The sequence below is a fragment of the Musca vetustissima genome, unplaced genomic scaffold (assembly GCF_032173495.1).
Source record: "Musca vetustissima isolate MV318-11 ecotype Yass unplaced genomic scaffold, APGP_CSIRO_Mvet_v1 utg755, whole genome shotgun sequence".
In the NCBI taxonomy this organism is placed as follows: domain Eukaryota; kingdom Metazoa; phylum Arthropoda; class Insecta; order Diptera; family Muscidae; genus Musca; species Musca vetustissima.
This window is the reverse complement of record NW_026878823.1, coordinates 177,649-200,031: the sequence shown is the minus strand read 5'-3', so window position 1 is coordinate 200,031 and position 22,383 is coordinate 177,649. Positions and strand designations below refer to the sequence as shown.

At 36.0% G+C, this 22,383-nt stretch overlaps 2 protein-coding genes across 2 annotated transcripts; both read left to right on the top strand.

Annotated features, from left to right (window-relative positions):
- The first annotated feature begins 8,811 nt into the window (after nucleotides 1-8,811).
- LOC133323589 (putative gustatory receptor 59f) lies at nucleotides 8,812-13,194 on the top strand. The gene is made up of 4 exons (XM_061532504.1): nucleotides 8,812-9,828; nucleotides 9,899-9,961; nucleotides 12,928-13,017; nucleotides 13,090-13,194. Exons 1-4 carry the CDS (start codon nucleotides 8,812-8,814, stop codon nucleotides 13,192-13,194), a joined length of 1,275 nt encoding a protein of 424 aa, XP_061388488.1.
- Nucleotides 13,195-17,820: 4,626 nt separating this feature from the next.
- Nucleotides 17,821-22,040, top strand: LOC133323585 (eukaryotic translation elongation factor 1 epsilon-1). Its single transcript, XM_061532499.1, has 3 exons — nucleotides 17,821-17,918; nucleotides 18,040-18,342; nucleotides 21,875-22,040. The coding sequence occupies exons 1-3, from the start codon at nucleotides 17,838-17,840 to the stop codon at nucleotides 22,025-22,027; spliced, it is 537 nt and encodes a 178-aa protein (XP_061388483.1). The 5' UTR covers nucleotides 17,821-17,837; the 3' UTR covers nucleotides 22,028-22,040.
- The last annotated feature ends 343 nt before the right edge of the window (nucleotides 22,041-22,383 follow it).

The following is a 22,383-nucleotide window of genomic DNA, read 5'->3' as shown; positions in this document are numbered from 1 at the left end:
ATGGTCGATTTTTAGCTCCTGTGCGATGTTGCGACTGTTAACAGGCCGATCAACTTCGATGATTTCTCCGATTTTATCGAAATTTTCGACGACCGGCCTAATGGATTTCTTCTTCCCCAACCTAATATAAAGGTCCCATTCTATCTAGGTATTGCACATACATTGCTATTACTTCTTGTATGTTTGGTATTGAAAAAGAGGTATTTCAGTCCACGTTTTGGTATAACCCCATATTACGGATTCTGACCATTTTGTATGGGAGGTACCAGTAGTAGTATACCGATGGGTCCCATATTCCAAATTCAATTAAGTTTGAAAAAATATTACGATGTACATATTTCGCATTAAATTTCGAATTGGATTAACAAATTTTCAAAATTTCGACCAATTGTGAAGGAGGAAGCAAAATTAGTGGACCGAATTTCCCCATATTCGAACTTAATTCGAGAAATGTTACGATGTGCACAGTTTGGATCTAATCGAACATTCCATTGGATTTATAAATTGGATTTGTAAATATTGAAAAATCTGAACCAGATGTAGTGAGCCAATGAATCCCATCTTCGGATTTGATCTAGTCTTGGTAAAGATAAGAGGTTTTGCAAAGTTTGGTTGAAATCGGATGATCCGTTTGCATGATATTATAAAATGTATTTTCTGCACAACACTGACCATTTTTAGGAAGGGTGCCAGAAAGAGTGAACCAATATTCCTCCTTTTCGAATTTGAACTTAATTTGGAAGAAATTATTACGATGTTCAAAGTTTGGGTGGAATCGGTTGTCCCCCCCAGCCGGCCAGACAGACGAACATTTGTAAATTAACTCCAAATTGTCGGAAACGGTTTTGAACCAATGAAACATGTGGCCTAAAATCAATATTTCGATGAGGCAAATTTATGCCGTATCATTAGCCATAAGTCAGAGGGTACAAAAATTGTTCAATATTGGTCCACATTTTGGTTTTTAGGAATCAAATGGGGTGTAATTATACCCTTCACCACACTGTGGTACAGTCTTTGTGCATATGTTTGTAACAGGCAAAAGGAAACGAGATAGACATGGTTCCTTTTGATAATATGCATAGAATCAGTTTCTGAGTCGGTTTACGCTGAGTTTCATTAAAATCGGTTCGTCCGATTTTATGTAAATGGTCCAACAAAGTCCCTATATATCTTTCGATTTACACGAAATTTAGCATACCGTATTCAATTAAGTCTAGAATGATGTGTGCTAAGTTTCGTGAAAATCGGTTAAGATTTAGATATAGCTTCCATATATAGTTTCGCCCGATTTTACGTAAATGGTGCACCAAAGTCCCTATATATCATTCAATTTGCCCGAAATTTGGCAGAGCGTTCTGTATTAAGTGCAGAATGATGTGTGCTGAGTTTGGTGAAAATCGGTTCCTATATATATTTTCGTCCGATTTAATGTAAAAGCTCCACCAAAGTCCCTATATATCTTTCGATTTGCCCGAAATTTGGCACAGCGTAATGAATGAAGTATAGAATGATGTGTGTTAAGTTTCCTGAAAATCTGTTCAGATTTAGATATAGCTCCCATATATATTTTCGTCCGATTTAATGTAAATGGTCCACCGAAGTCCCTATATATGTTTTGATTTGCACAAAATTTAGCATAGAGTTCTGAATTAAGCCTAGAATGGTGTGTGCTAAGTTTCATGAAAATGGTTCAGATTTAGATATAGCTCCCATATATATTTTCGTCCTATTAAAGGTAATTGGTGCATCAAAGTCCATATATCATTCGATTAGCTCAACATTTGGCACAGTGTAATGAATTAGGTCTAGAATGATGTGTGCTGAGTTTCCTGAAAATCGGTTCAGATTTAGATATAGCTCCCATATATAGTTTCGTCCGATTTTATGTAAATGGTGCACCAAAGTTCCACGTCGAAATCGGTTCAGATTTAGACATAGCTTCTATATCTGACCAAATGAAAAAATTAGTATAGGTTGCAGAATGACATGTTTATGGAACCAATTTCATTTTGAACATGCGACGTCTGTTAGGATTCATCTGTTGAATATACCCAAAGTGGCGAAGGGTATCATATAGCCGGCCCCGTCCTTACTGGTTTTATATATGGGATTTTCATTGGGTAGAAAATATCGAAATAAAAAATTTTTCAATATTGGTCCACATTTTGGTATTTTAGGAATGTTTTTCAGTCAAATGTGCTGTAATTTTATATATGGAATTTTTATTGGGTAGAAAATATCGAAATATTGGATTCCCATTGCGTTTAAAATCTTGTAAGAAATTTTAAGTGTCAGCCCCTATATAACAAACAGTACATCTATTTGTTGGTATTTTGACGATTAGGTACATTCAAAGTCTAACAAAATTTTCTTTTCCGTTTTTAGGGGTTTGACATTCGTCCGCTCTTTTGGAGATCTAATCCTCTTTGTCGCTTCCGGAAAGATCAGGCTTATTATTCTAGTCATCAATTTGCTGTTCCCACTTGTTTCTCCGGTTCATCCTGACCAGTTTCCGCCATTGAGCCCCAGATAACTGATTCTCTATTGTTGCGAGTTTGCAAACTTGAGAGTCTTTAAGAGGATCGAACTTAAATCTTTGTTGTTTTAACATGGTTTTATACAAAGACCTTGTTTTTAACCGTCCGAGATGACAGCTGGTAATATGATGCTTTTTTTACATCAGAACCATTGCTGCTATCTCACTCCGATGGCGTTTTGTCTGGGTGACCTAAATCCAATAAATGATATTCTTGCAATTTGGTCATCTTCTCCTCGGCTGTCTCACATTTGTTGCTTGGTGGTTCTCCCTCGCTACTTTTTGTGGCTTTCTTATCTCCAATACTTGCCTTCTCAATCTTGAATTATACAGAGTTGGACACGTAGTGCGCCTTACCATTAATCTTGGCCAGATTTGCCATCCGAAAGGTCTATCTTAGCTTACCACAACGATAGTCCCTTGTTTGTTCACCTCCCCATTGGAAGACCTTACACTTCTTCGCCAGCAGTGTTTGGTTCTTCGAATCAAAGACTTCAAGACTTCTATTTGATACTATACTAGCATTAAAATATTCAATTTGAACTCGCAGCTTGGATAGCTGCCTTCACAAGTGATGGGTCTCCTTACCAAATTTTGCTACCCTTTTCCTCTTTTGTAAAATCTAGTTAGTAATATTGGGATTCCCGGTTTTTGGGAAAGAATCCGATGTAATGCTCGTCTTCTTGACTAGCTTCGTCAACAGAAGCTCTTTTTAATTTTTGTAGGTTTGACATTCGTCCGCTCTTCTGGAGACCTAATCCTCTACGTCGCTTCCGAAAAAGTACAGTAGAGTAGGTCAGGCTTATTATTCTAGGCATCAATTTCTGTTCCCACTTGTTTCTCCGCTTCATCCTGGCCAGTTTCCGCCTTTGTGTCCCATATAACTGATACTTTATTGTTGCGAACATAGCAATATCCTTGTTCATTTTGAACATCAGTCTCTTTGCTCCTTCGGCATTCTTAGACGGTTCTATTATTCGGAATTTGAGTGTCCCACCTATCTCGGAAAATTGGGTCGAGGTTTATCTTCTTCGGTGCATACTCCAAGACAACCACATCTGTGGGAGATGGTTGCCCAAGATCGCAGGATGACGACGGAGCGTGACTTGTTGTCAATTCAACGACACCAGTCGGTACTGAGTTATTTAGGCTATTCACCATAACTTCTTCGTACACGCCCGTAGTAAGTTTTGGTCTACAGGTTATATGTGGAATATAACTTGTAGACCGCAAAGATTGCAAATTGTGGGATGTACACTTAAACCAGTGCAAAAGTTGGGTAGTGGCATGGGAAATGTTCCAGCGTTTCGTTGTCTTCCCCACAAACTCTACTCCTGTCAATTCCCTTTCACCCAATCTTGTATAAATGTGCCTGGAGGCTGAAATCTCCTAAGAAAATACCTTTCGGCCTACTGATTTATTTTTTGTTAAGCGTGAGGATCTGCTTAGTCTTATCTTCATTTGGATCTTCCCATAATTTTTGTGCCCTCGTTATTGCAATGAATTTATTGGATTTCTCCCGTCCATGACCAGATATCTAGATGTGCTGCGTTAAAAGGTTTGACATTATTCACGTGTATTGTGGGGTAGGACAGTAGCACCACTAGCGAATAGACTGGCTATCTCATTTCATATTACTCCTGTGTGACTCGGTACCCACAAAGGTTTTAACAATTTACAGTTTTGGAACTTTTTGTTTTTACTATTATTTACTATCCGACATTATGTTTATTGTTTCCTTGCCAGAGTTTAAAATTAACCACTTTAGACAGTCTATTATAGCTTGAACCTCCTCCTGTAGAGCGGTATTGTGATCTGGAAGGCGAAGTGAAATTTCGGTTCGCGATTCTTTAATAAAAAGTTCCAGTTGCGACTAGTGTTACGCTACCCCATGATTCTCTATCCAGTATCATAGTCTCACATGATGTGCCCACTCTTATTTCAGGTATTCGGTCTGAATCAATATGCAATTTTGAAAGTACGTAAATAAACGCCTTTGTCGGGATCTTTAATGAGAAATTATTATATTGATGCACAACACACTTATTTGAAAAATCATACGCAGCTTCTGGCAACGATAAAATATCACTATGTGCGCGAATTTGTTTTTTGTTGTATCAGAAGAGGACAATAAATATAATAAAGGATTCATTTTATTTTAAAATTTATTTTCTACACGAACGCGGAATAAATTATATATTTGGCTGCACACAAGGCATATATAAAAGGTAGATGCAACAAAAACTGTTGCAGAGAATAAATATGTTTACACAATTTAATTCAGAATTTTTAAAGATTTATATTGGTCGATGAGTTTCTCTTTGTTTTTATATAATTATAAGCAAACTTCAACAACAAAATATGTTGTTCTCGAATAAAAATCTATAACTTTTCTTCACCAATTCCGATCGGACGGTGTCATACAGTAGGTATCATCCATGGCACAATAAATAGGTACTCCATTTAGCGCAGCTGATGTCTCGATTAACTGTCAAAGAGCATAACTTCTACTTGAATTCGATGTGCATTCTTGCCAACCATGTGAAATATTATTTGGAAAAATTTGACATATGGTCGAGACAAAAACAAAGGTTTTTATTTTGATACATCACCTTCTTATTGCATCATGGACATGATCGTATCGAAATTTATTGTCCAATTAAAATCCCTCGATATCGAAATCATGATCTATCGAAATTTATTGTACAATAAAAATGTATCGATATCGAAACTCATAATTTGACCCTTGCATTTGCCGACCCGTTCCTGTAAGTGTTCTTTCCATTTGAGTTTTCTAATTAGGATGACTGTATTTGATATGGCTATCACTTTGTTTTGGAATACTGACCTATTTTTGTCTTCCTGGTTTCGGCTTCACGTGAAGGTCCCTCGGCTTCGACCAATTATATGTAATGTTTAACGCCACACTAATGTTTTAACGACACACTATTATTGGCCTAAAGAGCAACTAACAAAAAATTGGATAGATCGGACCAAAATTTGGTATACCTCCCATATAATGGGTCTTGAGAATGTCACCCTTTTTGGCTTATAAAATCTTTAATATTCAAACAAGTTCAATGAAAATTTGTAATTTACATCTAATTAAGCCTCTAAAGCAACTGGCCAAAAACTGGGTAAATCGGACCAAGATTACATATACCTCCCATACAAAGGGTCTTGAAAATTTTACTATTTTGGGCTATATAATCTTTAATATTCAACCAAATTCAATGAAAATTGGCAATTTACATTTATTTATGCCTATAAAGAAACGGACCAAAAACTGGGTAGATTGTACCAAGATTTGATATATCTCATATACAAAGGGTCTTGAAAAATCCGCTTTTTGGACGATTTAGTACCATCCACGTTATAATCTCGGGCCTTTACTTTATGGCTGTTTAAGGATATTACAAGGTCGGATTGAAATATAAAATTCTAAATAAAATCCTTATTTAAATCGGCTTTAACAAAATTTCGGGCTGCTACTAATTATTTGTTGGCATGACTTGTTAGCACCTTGTGAAAGTCGCTCAAAAGGTATTGTACTGCACTTTGCATATCCCATGCCATGAATTAATATTTTTCTGTATGAACTTTCCACAAAGGTAATTCATGTGCGACCTCTAAATTTAGATTATAGTATTATGTCTCAAATGATCTGATAAATAAGAATACTCTTCAAACTGACTGAAAATTTATTTCAAAGGTATATTTTAAAACCAATTCTCCCATATATCCGCTTCGAATAACGTTTTTACTACTTAATTGCATATTTTATGTAAAATATTGTACGATTACTATGTTCTGAATCCATATTCTCCTTTCTATTTGACCCTCAATAATTTATTTAATTGTATACATAACATATTTGATCATTCGCTTCTAACCATTTCATGAATATGCCATATTTTTTCATAAGGTGGTCACCAAAAAAGTTAAATAACTCTTAGGACCGCTGGATTCCGCAGCTAATTTTTTTATTCCTTATATAACACACCACTTAAATAAAAAAACAGTAAGGAAAGTAGTAAAGTCGGACTGGACCGACTATATGATACCCTTCACCACTTTGGGTATATTCAACAGATGTATCCTAAGATGTATCCTATCGATGCACCAATTACATAAAACCGGATGAAAATATATATGGGAGCTACATTTAAATCTGAACCGATTTTCACGGAATTTAGCTCACGTCATTCTAAACTTAATTCAGTACGCTATGACAAATTTCGTGCAAATGGAATGATTTTCAAAGACTTTGGTGCACCATTTACCTAAAATCGGGCGACTATATATATATATATATATATGGGAGCTTTATATACATCTGAACCGATTTTCATGAAACTTTGCACACATTATTATAGACGCAATTCAGCACGCTATGCCAAATTTCGTGCAAAGATATATAGGGTCTTAAAAGCGCCAATTACCTTAGATGAAAATATATGTGGAATCTATATAAAAATTTGAACCAATTTCAACGAAACTTTTCACAGGTTGGGTTATACTAATTTCAGTACGTTTTGTTCTTTCAATCATATATTGGTTCTTTGGTGTGTCAATTACTTAAAATCAATCGATCTATGCAATATTAGAACTTTGGTACATTATTTACATTAAATCTGACGGAAATATATATGTATATATATCTTAATCTGAACCGATTTTCACGAAACTCAGCACACATCATTCCAGGAAACTTGGCATAAAGCACTCTAGGCTCTATTAAGTACGTTATGCCAAATTTCGTGCAAATCGAAATATATATAGGGACTTTGGTGCATCACTTACATAAAATCGGACGAAACTATATATGGGAGCTATATCTAAATCTGGACCGATTTTTACGAAACTTGGCAGACATTATTCTAGGCTTAATTCATTACGCTGTGCCAAATTTCGTGCAAATCGAACGATATATAGGGACTTTGGTGCACCATTTACCTTAAATCGGACGAAAATATATATGGGAGCTATATCTAAATCTGAACCGATTTTTCTCAATTTCAATAGGGTTCGTCCCTGGGCCAAATTTCATCCAAATCGGATCATAAATGCGACCTGTACTTTGTTCACAAAAATACATGGACGGACGGACGGACATGCGTAAATCGACTCAGAAAGTGATTCTATGCATATTCTCAAAAGTAACTATGGGTCTATCTCGATTCCTTTTGCCTGTTACAAACATATGCACAAAGACATAATACCCTGTACCACAGTGTGGTGAAGGGTATAATTAGAGCTAAACTTTTTTTCTGCTCCACTAATTTCAAAATTTGTTTTAAAAATTTGATGAACTAAGTACTACAAGTGTGGACGACTGTATACACCATATGATATCTATATACATACAAACTAAAGCGAATCCTATTTTTTAATATTTACAGCAACCAAAATAAACACTTTTATAATAACCCTTAATTTGAATATTCAAATATTTGAGCATCCGAAAAACACACCCATTTTTCGAAAATATGGTAAAAAAATCAGTTTATAAATAATTATCAGATTTGAATCTTTGTAGAGACAAAACTACTCGACATATCGATATAAAATTTCATATTTATTCTAATTGGAGTGTTTTCTATCAATCCTCATCAAAAAATTTGTCCTCCGTGGTACTTGGTTTTGTCCATTTTTGGCCGCGGTCGTGACGCTGTGCGCCATTTCAACCTTTCTATATAGTGATTTAGGATTTATTCTTACATACATATATAGCGTTTTAAAGTAGCGTTTTTATGGAAGCTATATATAAATCTGAATATATATTTTTCCAAAAAAATCTTCTTGTTTCCACTAGTAGGAAATCCAATTCTCCAATATATTCTTCTCTTATTAAATATAACATCATAAATGTTTTCAATTTAGGAACAAATTAAAGGGTGTTAGGGAACACCCACCATCAGACTTCTTCTAACAAGCAAAACCTTTCACATGTCAACAAGCTATATAACCTGTTCCACCTGTTAAATATAATAGCAATAACACCTCAGCTGACTACTCTCGTCGTTAAGTATAATTAATTACAAACTGACCAATTATAAAAACATTTATCACTCTCACACACACACACACACTCACACACATGTAGACAGTTAACACCATGGCATTGAAATAATTCCAAACTATGATAGACAAAAGCGTATCAACGAACCATCAAAACCTCAACAATCGACGGAGAATAAAGGAGGCGTACATTTTCAAATCCTCAAAATTACAACAAATATATGTCCAATAAAATTAATAGAGATTTTAAAATGTATTCCTATGGCAGCAAATTCCAAAGTGAGGCGAAAAAATTTAATAGCACCCTCGCCGATTATGAGAATGATGATTTGAAACGTCAATATTTGGAGAAACAACTCTATCGCACAATGGAATACCTCATGGTGATATCACAATTTTTTATCTGCGCCCCCGTCGGGGTGGAGAAACCCCGAAAATTAATTGAAACCAACAAAGATCGCTTCCTCTACTATTTGCATTTCCTGTGGTGTGCTGGGATGTATTGCGGTTTGGTTGTGTGTGTCTACGATGAATATACCTCGTCGAACATAGAATTGCCGACAATACAGAAACCTCTGTATTTCAGTGAATATCTAGTCTATTTAATACACTTGATGGAAATACTTTTGCGCATATTTAGAAGACGTGATGTCTATTGGAAATTTAATAATTTCATGCTCGATTTTGATCGTATTTTGTGGAGGCATAAAATTCATGTGTCATACGTGAAAGGATTACAGGGGTTCATACGTATGCATTTGCTACTGATTGCCACCCACTTGATGACCACCCTGATTGTGGGCTACTTCTATAGCTTTGGCATCTGGTTAAATTTCTTAAGGACCAGTACCGTGTATCTGATACCAAATATTATTATACACATCTCATTGGTGCAGTATTATGCCTTGCTATACCTCACAGCAGAACGTTCCGATTGGTTATACTATTTACTAAATCAGTTGCTACAGAAGTCTCACAACTCTAAAAATCATTTGGATTTTCGTCGGGATTTACATTTCATACGCTCCCTCTATGCGAAATTGGAAGAATTTACCCGAGATGTGAATGATTATTTTTGCTATTCCATTATCCTGGTCTATGTGGGCTCATTTATCAATATTAGCATCAACATTTTTCTTCTTTACAAATATTTAAGTAATTGGGAAAATTCGAATTTGGCATGGACCCTATATTCGGTGGTATGGACTTGTATGCATATCGGAAAAATGTCATTGATTTTGTACTACAATGAAGAGATACAAAGTAGGGTGAGTATTGGAAATGTGTGTTTTGTTTTCGAAATTAATTCTTAATTTGAATTTTCGATATTAATTTCAGAAAACTAAGGCCTCATATTTGCTGAGTACCTATCAATATGGTAATGCAGCTTTGGAACCAACGGTAAGACATATTTTTAATAAATCCACGCCTTAGAGTACCTTAGGAAAAATATTTTTAGTAAATCCCGAGAAAACAATCGACTCCATAGAGTACCATAGACAAAAATGATAGGTGGCTCGAAAAAACAACATTTGTTCCATAAGCCGAGCTTAAAAAAGATTTGCAGTCGCGTCGGTCTACTGAGCAGTTTTTTTCAAATTTAAAAAATTCTCCTTCTGCGTGAACCATAAGTTGGCTCGCTTTTGTGCTGGAACATCCTCATCAATTCTCACAACACCGTAGTCACTGCAGCTCGATACTTATGACTATGTCGATGTCCGAGAAAAGATGGTATAACTCATAGTTCATTCGGCGGTGATATTCACCATATCATCGGCCCATAGATCTTTCGGAGAATTTTTCTCTCAAACACTCCAAGAGCTGTCTCATCGGCTTGCGCATGTATCCGTGCTTCAGATTCATAGGGGTAGTATCAGCGTCTTGTAGAGTGTCAGTTTGGCGTTGTTCTGAAATGGCTTACTCAGACCATAGTAGCATCTTCCCCGAATTTCAAAACTGATGTCATTAGTTTTATTTATGGCGGTACCGAGGTATATTAAATCGTTGACTACTTCAAAGCTTTAGTTTTGAAGTTCCACAGTTGGCCAGAATCTGCTGGACGTCTTGTGCTTGGACATCTCGCTATTTACTATCAGTCCTACTTTGGTAGACTACTTCACAATTCCTTGCAAAGGTGGCTGTTACCGCTCGCAATGTTCGACCCATTATGCTCCGAGAGGTCATTTCCGACTTTAAATGCTGACCTTGTGCTAGTTAAATTTATCCTGTATTAATTTTGCAGACATGGCTTAAAGCTCCTCTGAGCGAATCGGACTGCCGAATGCGGTTTTATAGTCGGCGAATAGGTGAACTGTGTGGATATGTTTTTCGTGAGTCTTTTCCAGGATTTGGCGCAGTGTGAAAATCTGGAATATATTAGATTTGCAATGTCTGAAGCCGCATTGGTAATGTCATTCACAATTGGCGATAGCACTTTATACGCGATGTGAAGGAGACTAATTCCTCTATAGTTGGCACATATTTAAAAGAAAATTTCTCTTTTTTCATCTGTCCACGGGGCACAGGATCCCCGCTGCCGGCTCCAATCATATAAAGGAAATTTTAATCGCGTGGTCCATAGAATGATTTCCAAATTTGATACGTTAGCCAAATTGTACTAATAGCGTAGCCGAATCCGCTGTCCATATGAGAAAGTCTTAAATCCCCGGCCGAAGGGCGGCTATTTTGGATAATTTTTATTAAGACATTTTTATTAAACAAAATTTTTATAATGTGTACGCTTTACAACCAGCATCTTACCTTCATCGGCTTTGAATATGTTTTTCGTGATCAGGTAATCCATCGGCATCTGCTGTTTCTTTTATTGTTCTTCAGCCGATTAATTGCTACTCTGGCCTCATCTTGGTAAGGTGGTATACACTCTATTATCTCTTATTGGTTCTGGGGTATCTTCTTTACCGCCATCAGATACCAGAAGATTTTGCAAAATGCTTCCAGATCCTCAACACAGCTATCTGTATATATCACCAGGTTTCCATATTCATCTGTGCCTGCACCAAAGCCTTCGGTTTGGTTTTTTACTCGTTGGTAAAATTTCCAGACTTCATTCTGACTCCTGCACATCTCGATTTGCTACCGCTCATGTTTTTCTTGTTCTTTCTTTTTTTTCCGAAAATACGTGTTGCTACTTTTTGCAGGTGCTGCGTTTTCAACTCAGTAGCATTACGAAACTCCTGATCGTACCACGGTTTTCTTGATGGTGGTTTTTGGCACCCAAGTGTTTTTTTGCTGCAGTTTGTAGGGGGTAGGCAATTCTTGACCATTGTGCTTCTATTTTTATCGGGATAAGGATAGTATTCCACTAACAAGTGGGTAGCAGCACCTTTGCTGCTACATTTCCGTGTGGTGTTAGATCGCACCTTTGCGAACCTTAGCTGCTACAAGGTAGTGGTCCGAATCGATATTCTAAAACACTGGATGAATGCCTTCCGTCTATCACAACATGATCAAGCTGCTAACTACCATGTTTATTGCTGCCGCGAAGTCAATCAACCCCATGCCGTTGTTGGATGTTTCTTAATGGATGCTAAATTTTCCGACGGTGGGACCAAAAATATTTTCCCTTCCAATTTATGCATTAAAATCTCCTAGCAGAATTTTTTTTCCATGGCCAAGGCATCGGTCATATGCAGTTTATAGGTGCTCGTAAAATATGTCTTTGGTCATGGGTCATGGGCGCAAATAAGACTGAGGAAAAAAAACTTCGCTTTTATACGAATTATAGCAATTCGCTCATCTACTGGAGTGAATCTGGAGACGAGGTTTTTTATTCTCCTGTTAACAATAAATCGGCAACCAAATTCACCTCTCGTCTCATGGCAGCTATACAGGGCGTAATCATCTGATTTACTTGCGCCAGTCCCTTTCCATCGCATTTCCTGTAAGGCAATAATATTGGTTTTGTACTTCTTGGGCCAAAACGAAAATTGCACCTGTTCTGTACAGCGGTCGCACGGTGTACAGGTTTTTCCGAGGGTCTAGGCAGTTGTCTTTCATCTCCGTCTACGGCTTTTTGTGGAAACTGTTTTGTCTGCCCTAGCAATCGATTCTTTTTGAGGTTGTTCGATTCTTTACTAAATCGATGTTGAAGGGCTGCAATTTAGAGGTAGTTAGTCATAGTTAGTAGTCACACAACGTACTCCAGAGCTACTGTACCGAATACTTCATCATTAGTGAAGATGACGTCTTCGTCTTGAGTTCTTAATGACTATCACGTAGGCCTTGACTGCTTTGTTTTCGTCGCTTGTCTTTAACGTTGAATTCTCAGTTATTTGATCACCTTAGTTCAAGCGACAGATTTCAATATATAATTCCATTCTTCTTATTTTTATTTTTTTTATTTACAGTTTCGTCATTTCATACTTCAATTAATGTCCGATACTCGCAGCAATGTTATTTGTGGAATGTTGGCGTTAAATTTAAATTTCGTTACTTCGGTGAGTAGACATCTGGAAAAATTGTTTGATTGAAATTATAAATAATCCCTTGTTTTCCGCAATTTCTTTCAGCTATTGATTTCAATCTCAACACTATTCATATTCTTGGTACAATACGATATAACATATGAAGCATTAACAAAAACGTTTAATTCGGCAAAGCCAAGCATTGCTTAAAATATTTAAAAATCACACAACAACAAAAAACACACACAACAATACATACAGTTTATTAGAAGAGAAAATTTTTTTCAGTTTCTAAAATTTTTTATTTTAAGACCTTTTATTTATTTAATTTTACAAATACTTATAGTATTCAAAATATGTGTTTATTTGTTATTTATATCATTAACGGACAGAATTACTTTCACATAACTCTCAGCTTTTGTATATGTCGACGGCATCAAACGGCAGTCAAGATTGACGGCGGCAAATTCAGCGAATGGCAACGGTATATTTATCTAATTGTTATTAGCGTTGCCAACTATGAATACTGCTATGTACTTTTTCAAATTGTGGTTATATTTGTATTTAGTTTAAATAACTTTCCCATTTCAAATGTATATGTTGCAATCCTTATGTCAGGAAATAATACGACGTATAAATAAATAAAATAAAGAACAAATTGTAAAAATAAACTAAACTGGCAAAAAAGTAACGCTGCGTTTCCAATAACAGAACAGTTTCCATAAGGTCCAAATAAGGTCGGTTACAAAGAGAAAAACATTATTGGACCATACCAATGGGAAATCAACCATTGACCTGATTTTCACTCTGCGCCAAATCCTGGAAAAGACCCACGAAAAACAAATCGGCACATTTCACCTATTCGTCGACGTTCGACAGCACTATCCGTTCATAGGTGTTAAAGCCATGTCTGCGTTCGGCATTCCAGCAAATTTAATACTGATGTGCAGGATAACTTTAACTGACAAGAGATCAGCAGTTTAAATCGAAAAGGACCTCTCGGAACCCTTCAATATCACAAGAGAGTTCAGACAAGCCTCTGTGTGACTTGTTTAACATCCTGCTGGAAAACGTCATACTAGAGGTAAAGGTGAACAAAAATTGCACTCTGTACAACAAACAACACATGTTACTCGTCGACGACATCGAATGCGTCGAACATTGCAAGCGGCAACAGTCATCTTTAAAGAAAATGAGAAGATGTCTGCCAAAGTGTGTTTGGCAGTAAGCAGTGGGAAGACGAAGTTGATAAACTCGGTACCGCTATAAATAAAACTAATGACATCAGTTTTGAAATTCGGAGAAGGATAGTGTTGACTAAGGTTGTAAAAAATCACTACATATAGGACATTTTACTAAGTAATAAAGTAATAATGGAATGGAATTCTTCAGGGAAGTTATTTAAGCCCAACACTTTAGGACTCCACGGACTGTCTGATGATAATACACAGATATTTCAGTATGCGGGCGACTTCTTACTGCGTGTCAAAGCTGCTTGATTACGAAAGTGCTAATCAAATGCTACAGCGGAAAGCCTCTTCTTTTGTACCCTTATTATAAAGTTAAACCTAGAAACAAGAGAAAAGGGGATTAAGTTCGACCATGCCGAACTTTGGATACCCTCAACAATAGGTATACTGACAGTTACTTGAAAAGAAAATATGGGGAACATACCAACAAGTATACCTATACCAACAATTGTTTTTGTAAACTATAATGTATACCAAATACAAATTTCAGCAATTTTTAATGGAGATTTGTCCTAAAATCGCAAAACCCAAAAATGTGGACCGACTGTGTCGATATGAGGTACACATGATTTTATTTCGGAGCTGCTGGTTGAATATAAAAAGTGTCATTGCAGAAAAACCATTTCTATGTGTATGTTTCTTGAGGCTATTACATCGTGTACGAATTGCCGTACAGTTAAGGGCTAAGCAGAATGCTCGCGTTGAGCCATCCGTCGCGTTATATGTTATCGAAAATACAACAACCACATAGAAACGATACTAAATAATAAATACTACATTACAGTCAATTTGGTGGAAAAATATGACCAAAACCCCCAAAACTCTGAAAATTAGAGGGTACCGTTATATGGCAGTTACCAGAAAAAGTGGACCTATATTAATAATTTTTTGTGGAGAAATTTGGTATCCAATAAGAACCCAATGTAGCAAATTTCAGTGAATTCGGTTAAAAAACGTGCTCAAGAACCCCAAAATACCGAAAATTTGGGGGTACCCTTATATGGGAGCTATGCCTAAACGTGGACCGATATATTCCATCTTCGAACAACAGACGGATGGATATGGCCAGATCGTCTTAGAATTTCACCCTGATCAAGAATACATATATACATTATAGGGTCGGAAATGAATATTTCGATAAGTTACAAACGGAATGACAAAACTAAATATTAAAAATAATCTCTCGCTGAAGGAATACTACGAAGATGTTATGTCGTCGTGCAAAAATACTTTTAATGCACTAAAAATGATAACTGGGCCAAAACATGTAATTCACCCCGCCAAAGCAATAAAGTTTTCTAAAACCGAATATGCCATCTCTTCCATGGCACGCAGACCAACTTACATCAATAAAAATTAGCTTGCTTTCAAAATAAATAGAAATAATTGCTTTACAAAATTCATAACGAATTACAGATTCCTCGCATGTTTCCTTTAGTACGGCGTTGCCAACTATGTTGTTTTACCATATCGAATTTGCAACACTGCAAATTAGTCAAAATAGGACTTATAGAACCCTGCCATAGCGGATCGATCATTCTCGTTTCTTTTTTAAAAAGGAACTAGTTCCTTAATGTAGTTCCTTTGAACTATGTAATTACTTCATAATTAAGAGTCGAACCACGAATGAGAGAGGGAACAACGCTCGTCTGTACATGGCATTAGACTTTTCAATACAAAAAGTCGATTAATCGAAAGTCGATTTACTTATCCCTAATCATAATTTGCCTAAACCTCATTCGTAAACAACACGGTTTCCATTTAGTCTCTATCCCACCTCATTCGTAAACTTTCGGTTATACCATTTTGAGTTCATCTTTATCGGCCATTTTGTCTTCTCCTCCCATTCGTTAGCAGGTGGAACGTTTTTCAATTTTTTCAGTCGTCGTTTTTATTTTAGCTCCGTTCCAAAACCTAAAAGAATCTACTAATTTTACAAGTTTTGCAACTTTTTACTTTTTACTCGAAAACCGTTCCTGAACCCATAAAACAGGTAAAGCATTGAATCAAATTTAAGAGAGCACAAAACAAAATGGCTTTCTCTTTGTAAACTTTTTGTTATGTTGATTTTGAAGTATTGCCATCTAATTTTGGCATATTTACTAGATTTGCGTTCCCGAACTTTTCAAATTATTTTGTACTCTGAGAGTTGAAATGTTTCCCTTTTACTAGCTTTACTATTAAACAAGTGAAAAAGCGTTAAGTTCGGCCGGTCCGAACTTTGGATACCCTCCATCACAGGTATACTGACAGGTATTTGAAATGAAAAAGTGGACCGATATTTATAATTTTAAATATAGATATTTGGTACCCAATATGAACCCAATGTACAAAATTGCAGCGAATTCGGTTGAAAATCGCGCTTAAGAACCTCAAAATACCGAAAATTTGGGGTGCCCTTATATGGGGGCTACCAGAAAAAGTGGGCCGATATTTATAATTTTTAGTAGAGATATTTGGTACGCAATATGAACCCAATGTACAAAATTGCAGCGAATTCGGTTGAAAAGCGCGCTCAAGAACCCCAAAATACCGAAATTGGGGGTACCCTTATATGGGGGATATCCGAAAAAATTGACCTATATTTAAATTTTTTTGTGGAGAGATTTGGTACCTGCTAAGAACTCAAAATACTAAATTACAGCCAATTCGGTGAAAAATACCATAAAAACCCAAAAAATACTGAAAATTAGGAGGTACCGTTATATGGGGGCTACAAGAAAAAGTGGATTTATAATTTTTTGTGGATAAATTTTCTACAAATTCGCTTGAAAAACGCGCTCAAGAACCCCAAAATACCGAAAATTGGGGGGTACCCTTATATGGGAGCTATGCCTAAACGTGGACCGATATATCCCATCTTCGAACTTGACCTGCCTGCAGACAAAAGACAACCCTATGCAAAATTTCAGCACCCTATCTCAATTCCTTCAGAAGATAGCGTGATTACAACAGACGGACAGACATGGTTAGATCGTTTTAAAATCAAAAATATATCGGAAATGCATATTTCGATGAGTTACAAACGGAATGACAAAATTAATATACCCTCCATACTATGGTGGAGGGTATAAAAAGTACTGGAACAGACCATTTGTTGGCGAAGGTTTGCGTACGACGTCGCTTGAATCTTGGCAGAACGACGATTAACAAGCGAATTTTATGAAGGCTGGAGTCTTGGAGGCTTCCCACTGTTCTTTTGAATCTCTCTCTCTCTCTTTTATTATTTTTTTTTTTTTCGTTTTTGCATATTTAGTTCCTTTGCTCCATATATAGTTCCTTTGCTCTTTATAGTTCCTATGCTCCAAAAGTAGTTTTTCCTTTTCATTTATAATTTTGTTTTTTATAGTTTCAACACTCAACAACATTTTTGACATTTATTTGTCTTTATAGTTCCTTTGCTTCAAATAGTTCAAAAAAGGAACTGGATCAGAGAAAGGAATTATATTAATTAAATTAAAGAACTGGAACTAGTTCCGTTCGTTCCTTTCTCGGAATAGTTCCAATGAACTAGTTCGTTCCGGAACTACCCAACTCTAAAAATAATACAATTGCCTTGCCATAGCCAATAGCAAAGAAGATCCTACAAAATTCCCCGAAAAAATGTGTGAAGTTGAGACAGTTAATAAAATTGCCAAATGTCTGAAAGTACCCAGTGGCAAAATCCAATTAAATGATGAGCAGGTTAGTAGAATTTATTTCGATATTATCACATATCCTTAATTAATTTTACCTTGACCTTTCTTTAACGCAATTCATGTGATGATGTCTACGTCTTTTCTATTTTCTTCTTCGCCAATCGAAGGTCGTGACACGCATACTCAATAATAAATCCGTCTCTGGATTTGCCACAATTCTTAGCAATTTTGTTAAAGAATCACAATCGGACATAGCCAAAAACAGTTGCAGTTCTCGGGAAATTGAAGTTCAAGTCTACCAATGGATTGAATACGCTGTCCTCTATGTGGCACCTGGTTCTAAAGATAGACACTGTTCGCTGCAAATGTTGCGAGATTTTAACAAATTGTTTTTAAGTAAATCGTATTTGGTTGGATATTCATTAACGCTGGCTGATTTGGCGGTATTCTATGCCATCTATGATTTAATGGTAAGTAAATGGGATATAATCTTTTAATACTTTAATTTATATATTTTTTAAAAATTCTTGGACTCTAAGTTTATTTTATAGAAGAACAAAAACAATTCATCGTAGACTCATAGAAGTTATGGTTCGTTTGCATGCAAACACATGACAAATTTTGTGTAAAGGATGTGTAAAGGTTGTAAGGAAATGTGTTAGTCCTTACTGATAGAGTGACATCAACTGAAATCATCAACTAACAACTAAAAATGGCTAAATGCTAACATAGGAATTTAGTTTAAGTCATACCTCGACCACTATGGATATCCATTGGAATATTATGTAATAATTGGAAAGGGATTATTTCAGAGTTTTCAAATTATACAATAATGTAAAGTAGTAAGTGCTTGGCAACAAAAGGAATCTCAAATTATTAAATAGTGAGTTTGGACTAATGTCATGTTTAAATCATGATCTCGGGTTATTTCAAATGTTTGTCAGTGTGTCCCTTATTACTTTCCTTGCCGAAATCCAAAAATCCACATAAAAGATCATACATCCGTGTGCACGCAATTCAACAACGATATTTCTATTTAAAAATTGCCCTGTATAGCCATATACATATGCCATGCTTTATATACTCATAGGAGAAAGTCTAAATTTAGGATGATATCAGATTAATTATCAATGTGTTGGTGGCATTTTTGTACCGAAGTGATTGTATTTTTGGTAGCCAAAAGTTTAACGAATTTTCCTAATATAGTTGTTTTTTCAAATTTGGTTTACATTAAGCAATTTTCATTGGGATCAGATTTAGGTTAGGTTAGGGATGTACGGTTGTTAGTAACAACCGTCCACTCGGAGACTATTGTGATCATCCTTTTTTATACCTGCAAAGAGAAAGAGAAGAGAGAGTGGAAGAGCAAGGAAAAATATAGTGAGAGAAGGAGAGCCGTGAAATGATCATTTTAGCCATGTCAGATTTTTGAGAAAGCCTAGGATCTGGTTGGAGTCTATTTTAGAGAAGAAGGCTAGATTATCAATTTCATATCTTCCAAACTGTTAATGTCTTCTGCCAATCAGCGATGGACATTTACAGAGGTTTTGTTCAATTGTTTCTAGGCCTTCTTCGTCTTCACATAGACGACAGTAATCCTCTCCGCAGGATCCCACTTCAAAGTGAGAGATCTAATCTTGCAGTGACTGTTATGATCCCCACCATGATTTTGATCTCTCTCTCTTATTATGCGAGAGAATACCTCGCAGTAGAATAGTCAATGGGTGGTTTCGCCGATCTTTCAATCGGAAGATTGGATTGTGAACCCCCTCGAGCAAGCTCGTCGGTTATCTCATCAATGTCACTATGTCCTCGAACCCAACATAAGCTAATTATCTGTCGTCACTATGTCCTCTAACCCAACATAAGTTAATTATCTGTCGTATATCAGTCAGAGCGGACTTGCAATCATGAACTGCTTTTGTGCTTATAGTACACGACTTGACCGCGTTAAGGGACTATCGCCATATATAGTCACCGGTTCCGTAATGTCGGCAGTAAGTGATTTTACCATCTCGGCCGCTTTCGTGATGGAAAGGATTTCTGTTTGAAATACGCTACAAATATTGTTAAGTTTATATAAGTTATATGTTTCTAATTCCCTACAGTAAACACCTGCACCAGTGCCTTCCTCCATCTTTGACCCGTCCGTAAAGAATGACAGACCTGGCAGAGATAAGGAGCCATTAGTCCAGGATTCCCTACTAGGAAACTCTACTTAGATGTCATTAAAGTCTCCGTGAGAGGAAACATTATCACTAACATGACTATTTCCTCTCAAGAGGTCACAACCTGGCGTTATGTTTAGGATACTAGCGTGACCATAGTTCAGCGATTTCCAGGCATCCGTTTCTCGGAGCCTCAGAGCACACCTGGCCGCCTGGAATTTAATCAGAATGTCCAGTGGTTGGGGATTCAAGATTACATTCAAGGTTGCCTGTGGTGTACTTCTTAGCGCTCCGGTGATCAGGATTGAAGTCGATCGCTGTAATAAAATTAAATTTTGTCAGTAGCATATTTTTGTTGACCCCCAGCCATCAAACAAGGCAACCATATGTAAGAATGGGGAGAACGATCGTCACATACAGCCAGTGTATGATCTAAAAAAATATTTGTCAAAAGTACTCGGCTCATTTCTTAACAAATTTACACTCTTTATACCCTTCACCACACTGTGGTACATGGTATTATGTATTTGTGCATATGTTTGTAACAGGCAATAGGAAACGAGATAGACACATGGTTCCTTTTGAGAATATGCTTAGAATCACTTTCTGAGTCGATTTACGCATGTCTGTCCGGCCATGTATTTTTGTGAACAAAGTACAGGTCGCATTTATTATCCGATTTGGATGAAATTTGGCATAGGTCACTTACTTGGCCCAAGGACGAACCCTATTGAAATTGGGAAAAATCGGTTTAGATTTAGATATAGCTCCCATATATATTTTCGTCCGATTTAATGTAAATGGTGCACTAAAGTCCCTATATATCTCTCAATTTTCACGAAATTTGGCACAGCGTAATGAATTAGGTATTGAATGATGTGTGTTAAATTGCCTGAAAATCGGTTCAGATTTAGATATAGCTCCCATATATATTTTCGTCAGATTTTAGGTAAATAGTGCACCAAAGTCCCTATATATCTATCGATTTGCACGAAATTTAGCACAGCGTAATGAATTAGGTATAGAATGATGTGTGGTAACCATTAAAAATATTAGTTATGACTCCAATCCATGATGAAAATATATTTTGTAAAATAAAAAAATATTCTGTCTTGTTGACCCGTTAAAAAATATTCTTTTTAAAATGAACATCTATTTGACCCTTTGAAAAAATATTCGATAGGAAATCCACGGCTTGTTGACCCTTGTTGGCCCTTTGATAAATATTCTTTAAGAAATCCACGCCATGTTGACCCTTGTTGATCCTTTGAAAAATATTAAAGAAATCCAAGTTTTTTGGTCATTTGAAAAAAATATTCTTTAAAATAATCACGCCGTGTTGGTCATTTGAAAAATATTCCGTTAAGAACACGCCTTGTTTGAATTTTGAAAGAAATATTTGAAAAAAAAACTTTAAAAAATTCCACGCCTTGTTGGTCATTTGAAAAATATTCCGTTAATAACATGCCATGTTGGTCCTTTGAAAAAATATTTTTAAAATACCCACGCCTTGTTGATCCTTGGGAAAAAATATTTTTTAAAAAATCCAGCCCTTGTTCCTTTGAAAAAAATAATTTTTAAAAAATCCAGGCCTTGTTGGCCCTTTAAAAAAATAAATATTCCATAAAAATCCACGCCTTCTTGGTTTTCTTTCAAAAATCCCCGACTGGTTGGCCTTTGTAAATTGTTTCTTAAAAAAATCCACGCCTTGTTGGCCATTTAAAAAATACTCTTTAAAAAATCCACTTAATGTTTTATTTTTTGTATTTTTCTTATAAATTCTAATGTATTAATCCGATTTGTTTATTTATTTTCTTTCTTCCTATAATTTCAGAAATCCCTATCACCGATCGATCGTGAACACTATTTGAATCTATCCCGTTGGTTTGATCACCTGCAACAAATTCCCGAAATTCGTCAAGGTGCCGAGCTATTGAATTTCACCACAATCTATTTGCATGGCTGGGCAACTGGTACACATCTTTAAAGAACTGAATTTATTAATAATGTATTTTTGTAATCACAAATCAATGACATCAATGTGTGAACTACTGTAACTTATTTTCATTTAATTTATGTATATTTAATTTCTTGAGAGGAAAGAAAAGGCATTTAAAATCAATGTTAATTTTTAGTAATTCTTAAAAATAAAAAAGAAATATGTTTGTTTTAGTTGCAGTGTTTTCTCTTGAAATGGCTAAGAGTCAATCGACTATGAACCATGATTGATGTAACTTCGGCGTGGAATAAGATGCAAGATTCATTTAACTTCAATAACATCCAGAAAAGCGAGAAATTATACGGAGGTGTAAGAATTTTAAACGAGACTTGCCAACCCCTATC

Bases quoted from the DNA above. Each gene is read 5' to 3' on its own strand.
- LOC133323589 (XM_061532504.1), top strand. From the start codon at position 8,812: ATGTATTCCTATGGCAGCAAATTCCAAAGTGAGGCGAAAAAATTTAAT. The intron at 9,829-9,898 runs GTGAGTATTGGA...TATTAATTTCAG, and splicing joins ATGAAGAGATACAAAGTAGG to AAAACTAAGGCCTCATATTT. The intron at 9,962-12,927 runs GTAAGACATATT...TTTTATTTACAG, and splicing joins ATGCAGCTTTGGAACCAACG to TTTCGTCATTTCATACTTCA.
- LOC133323585 (XM_061532499.1), top strand. From the start codon at position 17,838: ATGTGTGAAGTTGAGACAGTTAATAAAATTGCCAAATGTCTGAAAGTA. The intron at 17,919-18,039 runs GTTAGTAGAATT...CGCCAATCGAAG, and splicing joins TCCAATTAAATGATGAGCAG to GTCGTGACACGCATACTCAA. The intron at 18,343-21,874 runs GTAAGTAAATGG...CTATAATTTCAG, and splicing joins ATGCCATCTATGATTTAATG to AAATCCCTATCACCGATCGA.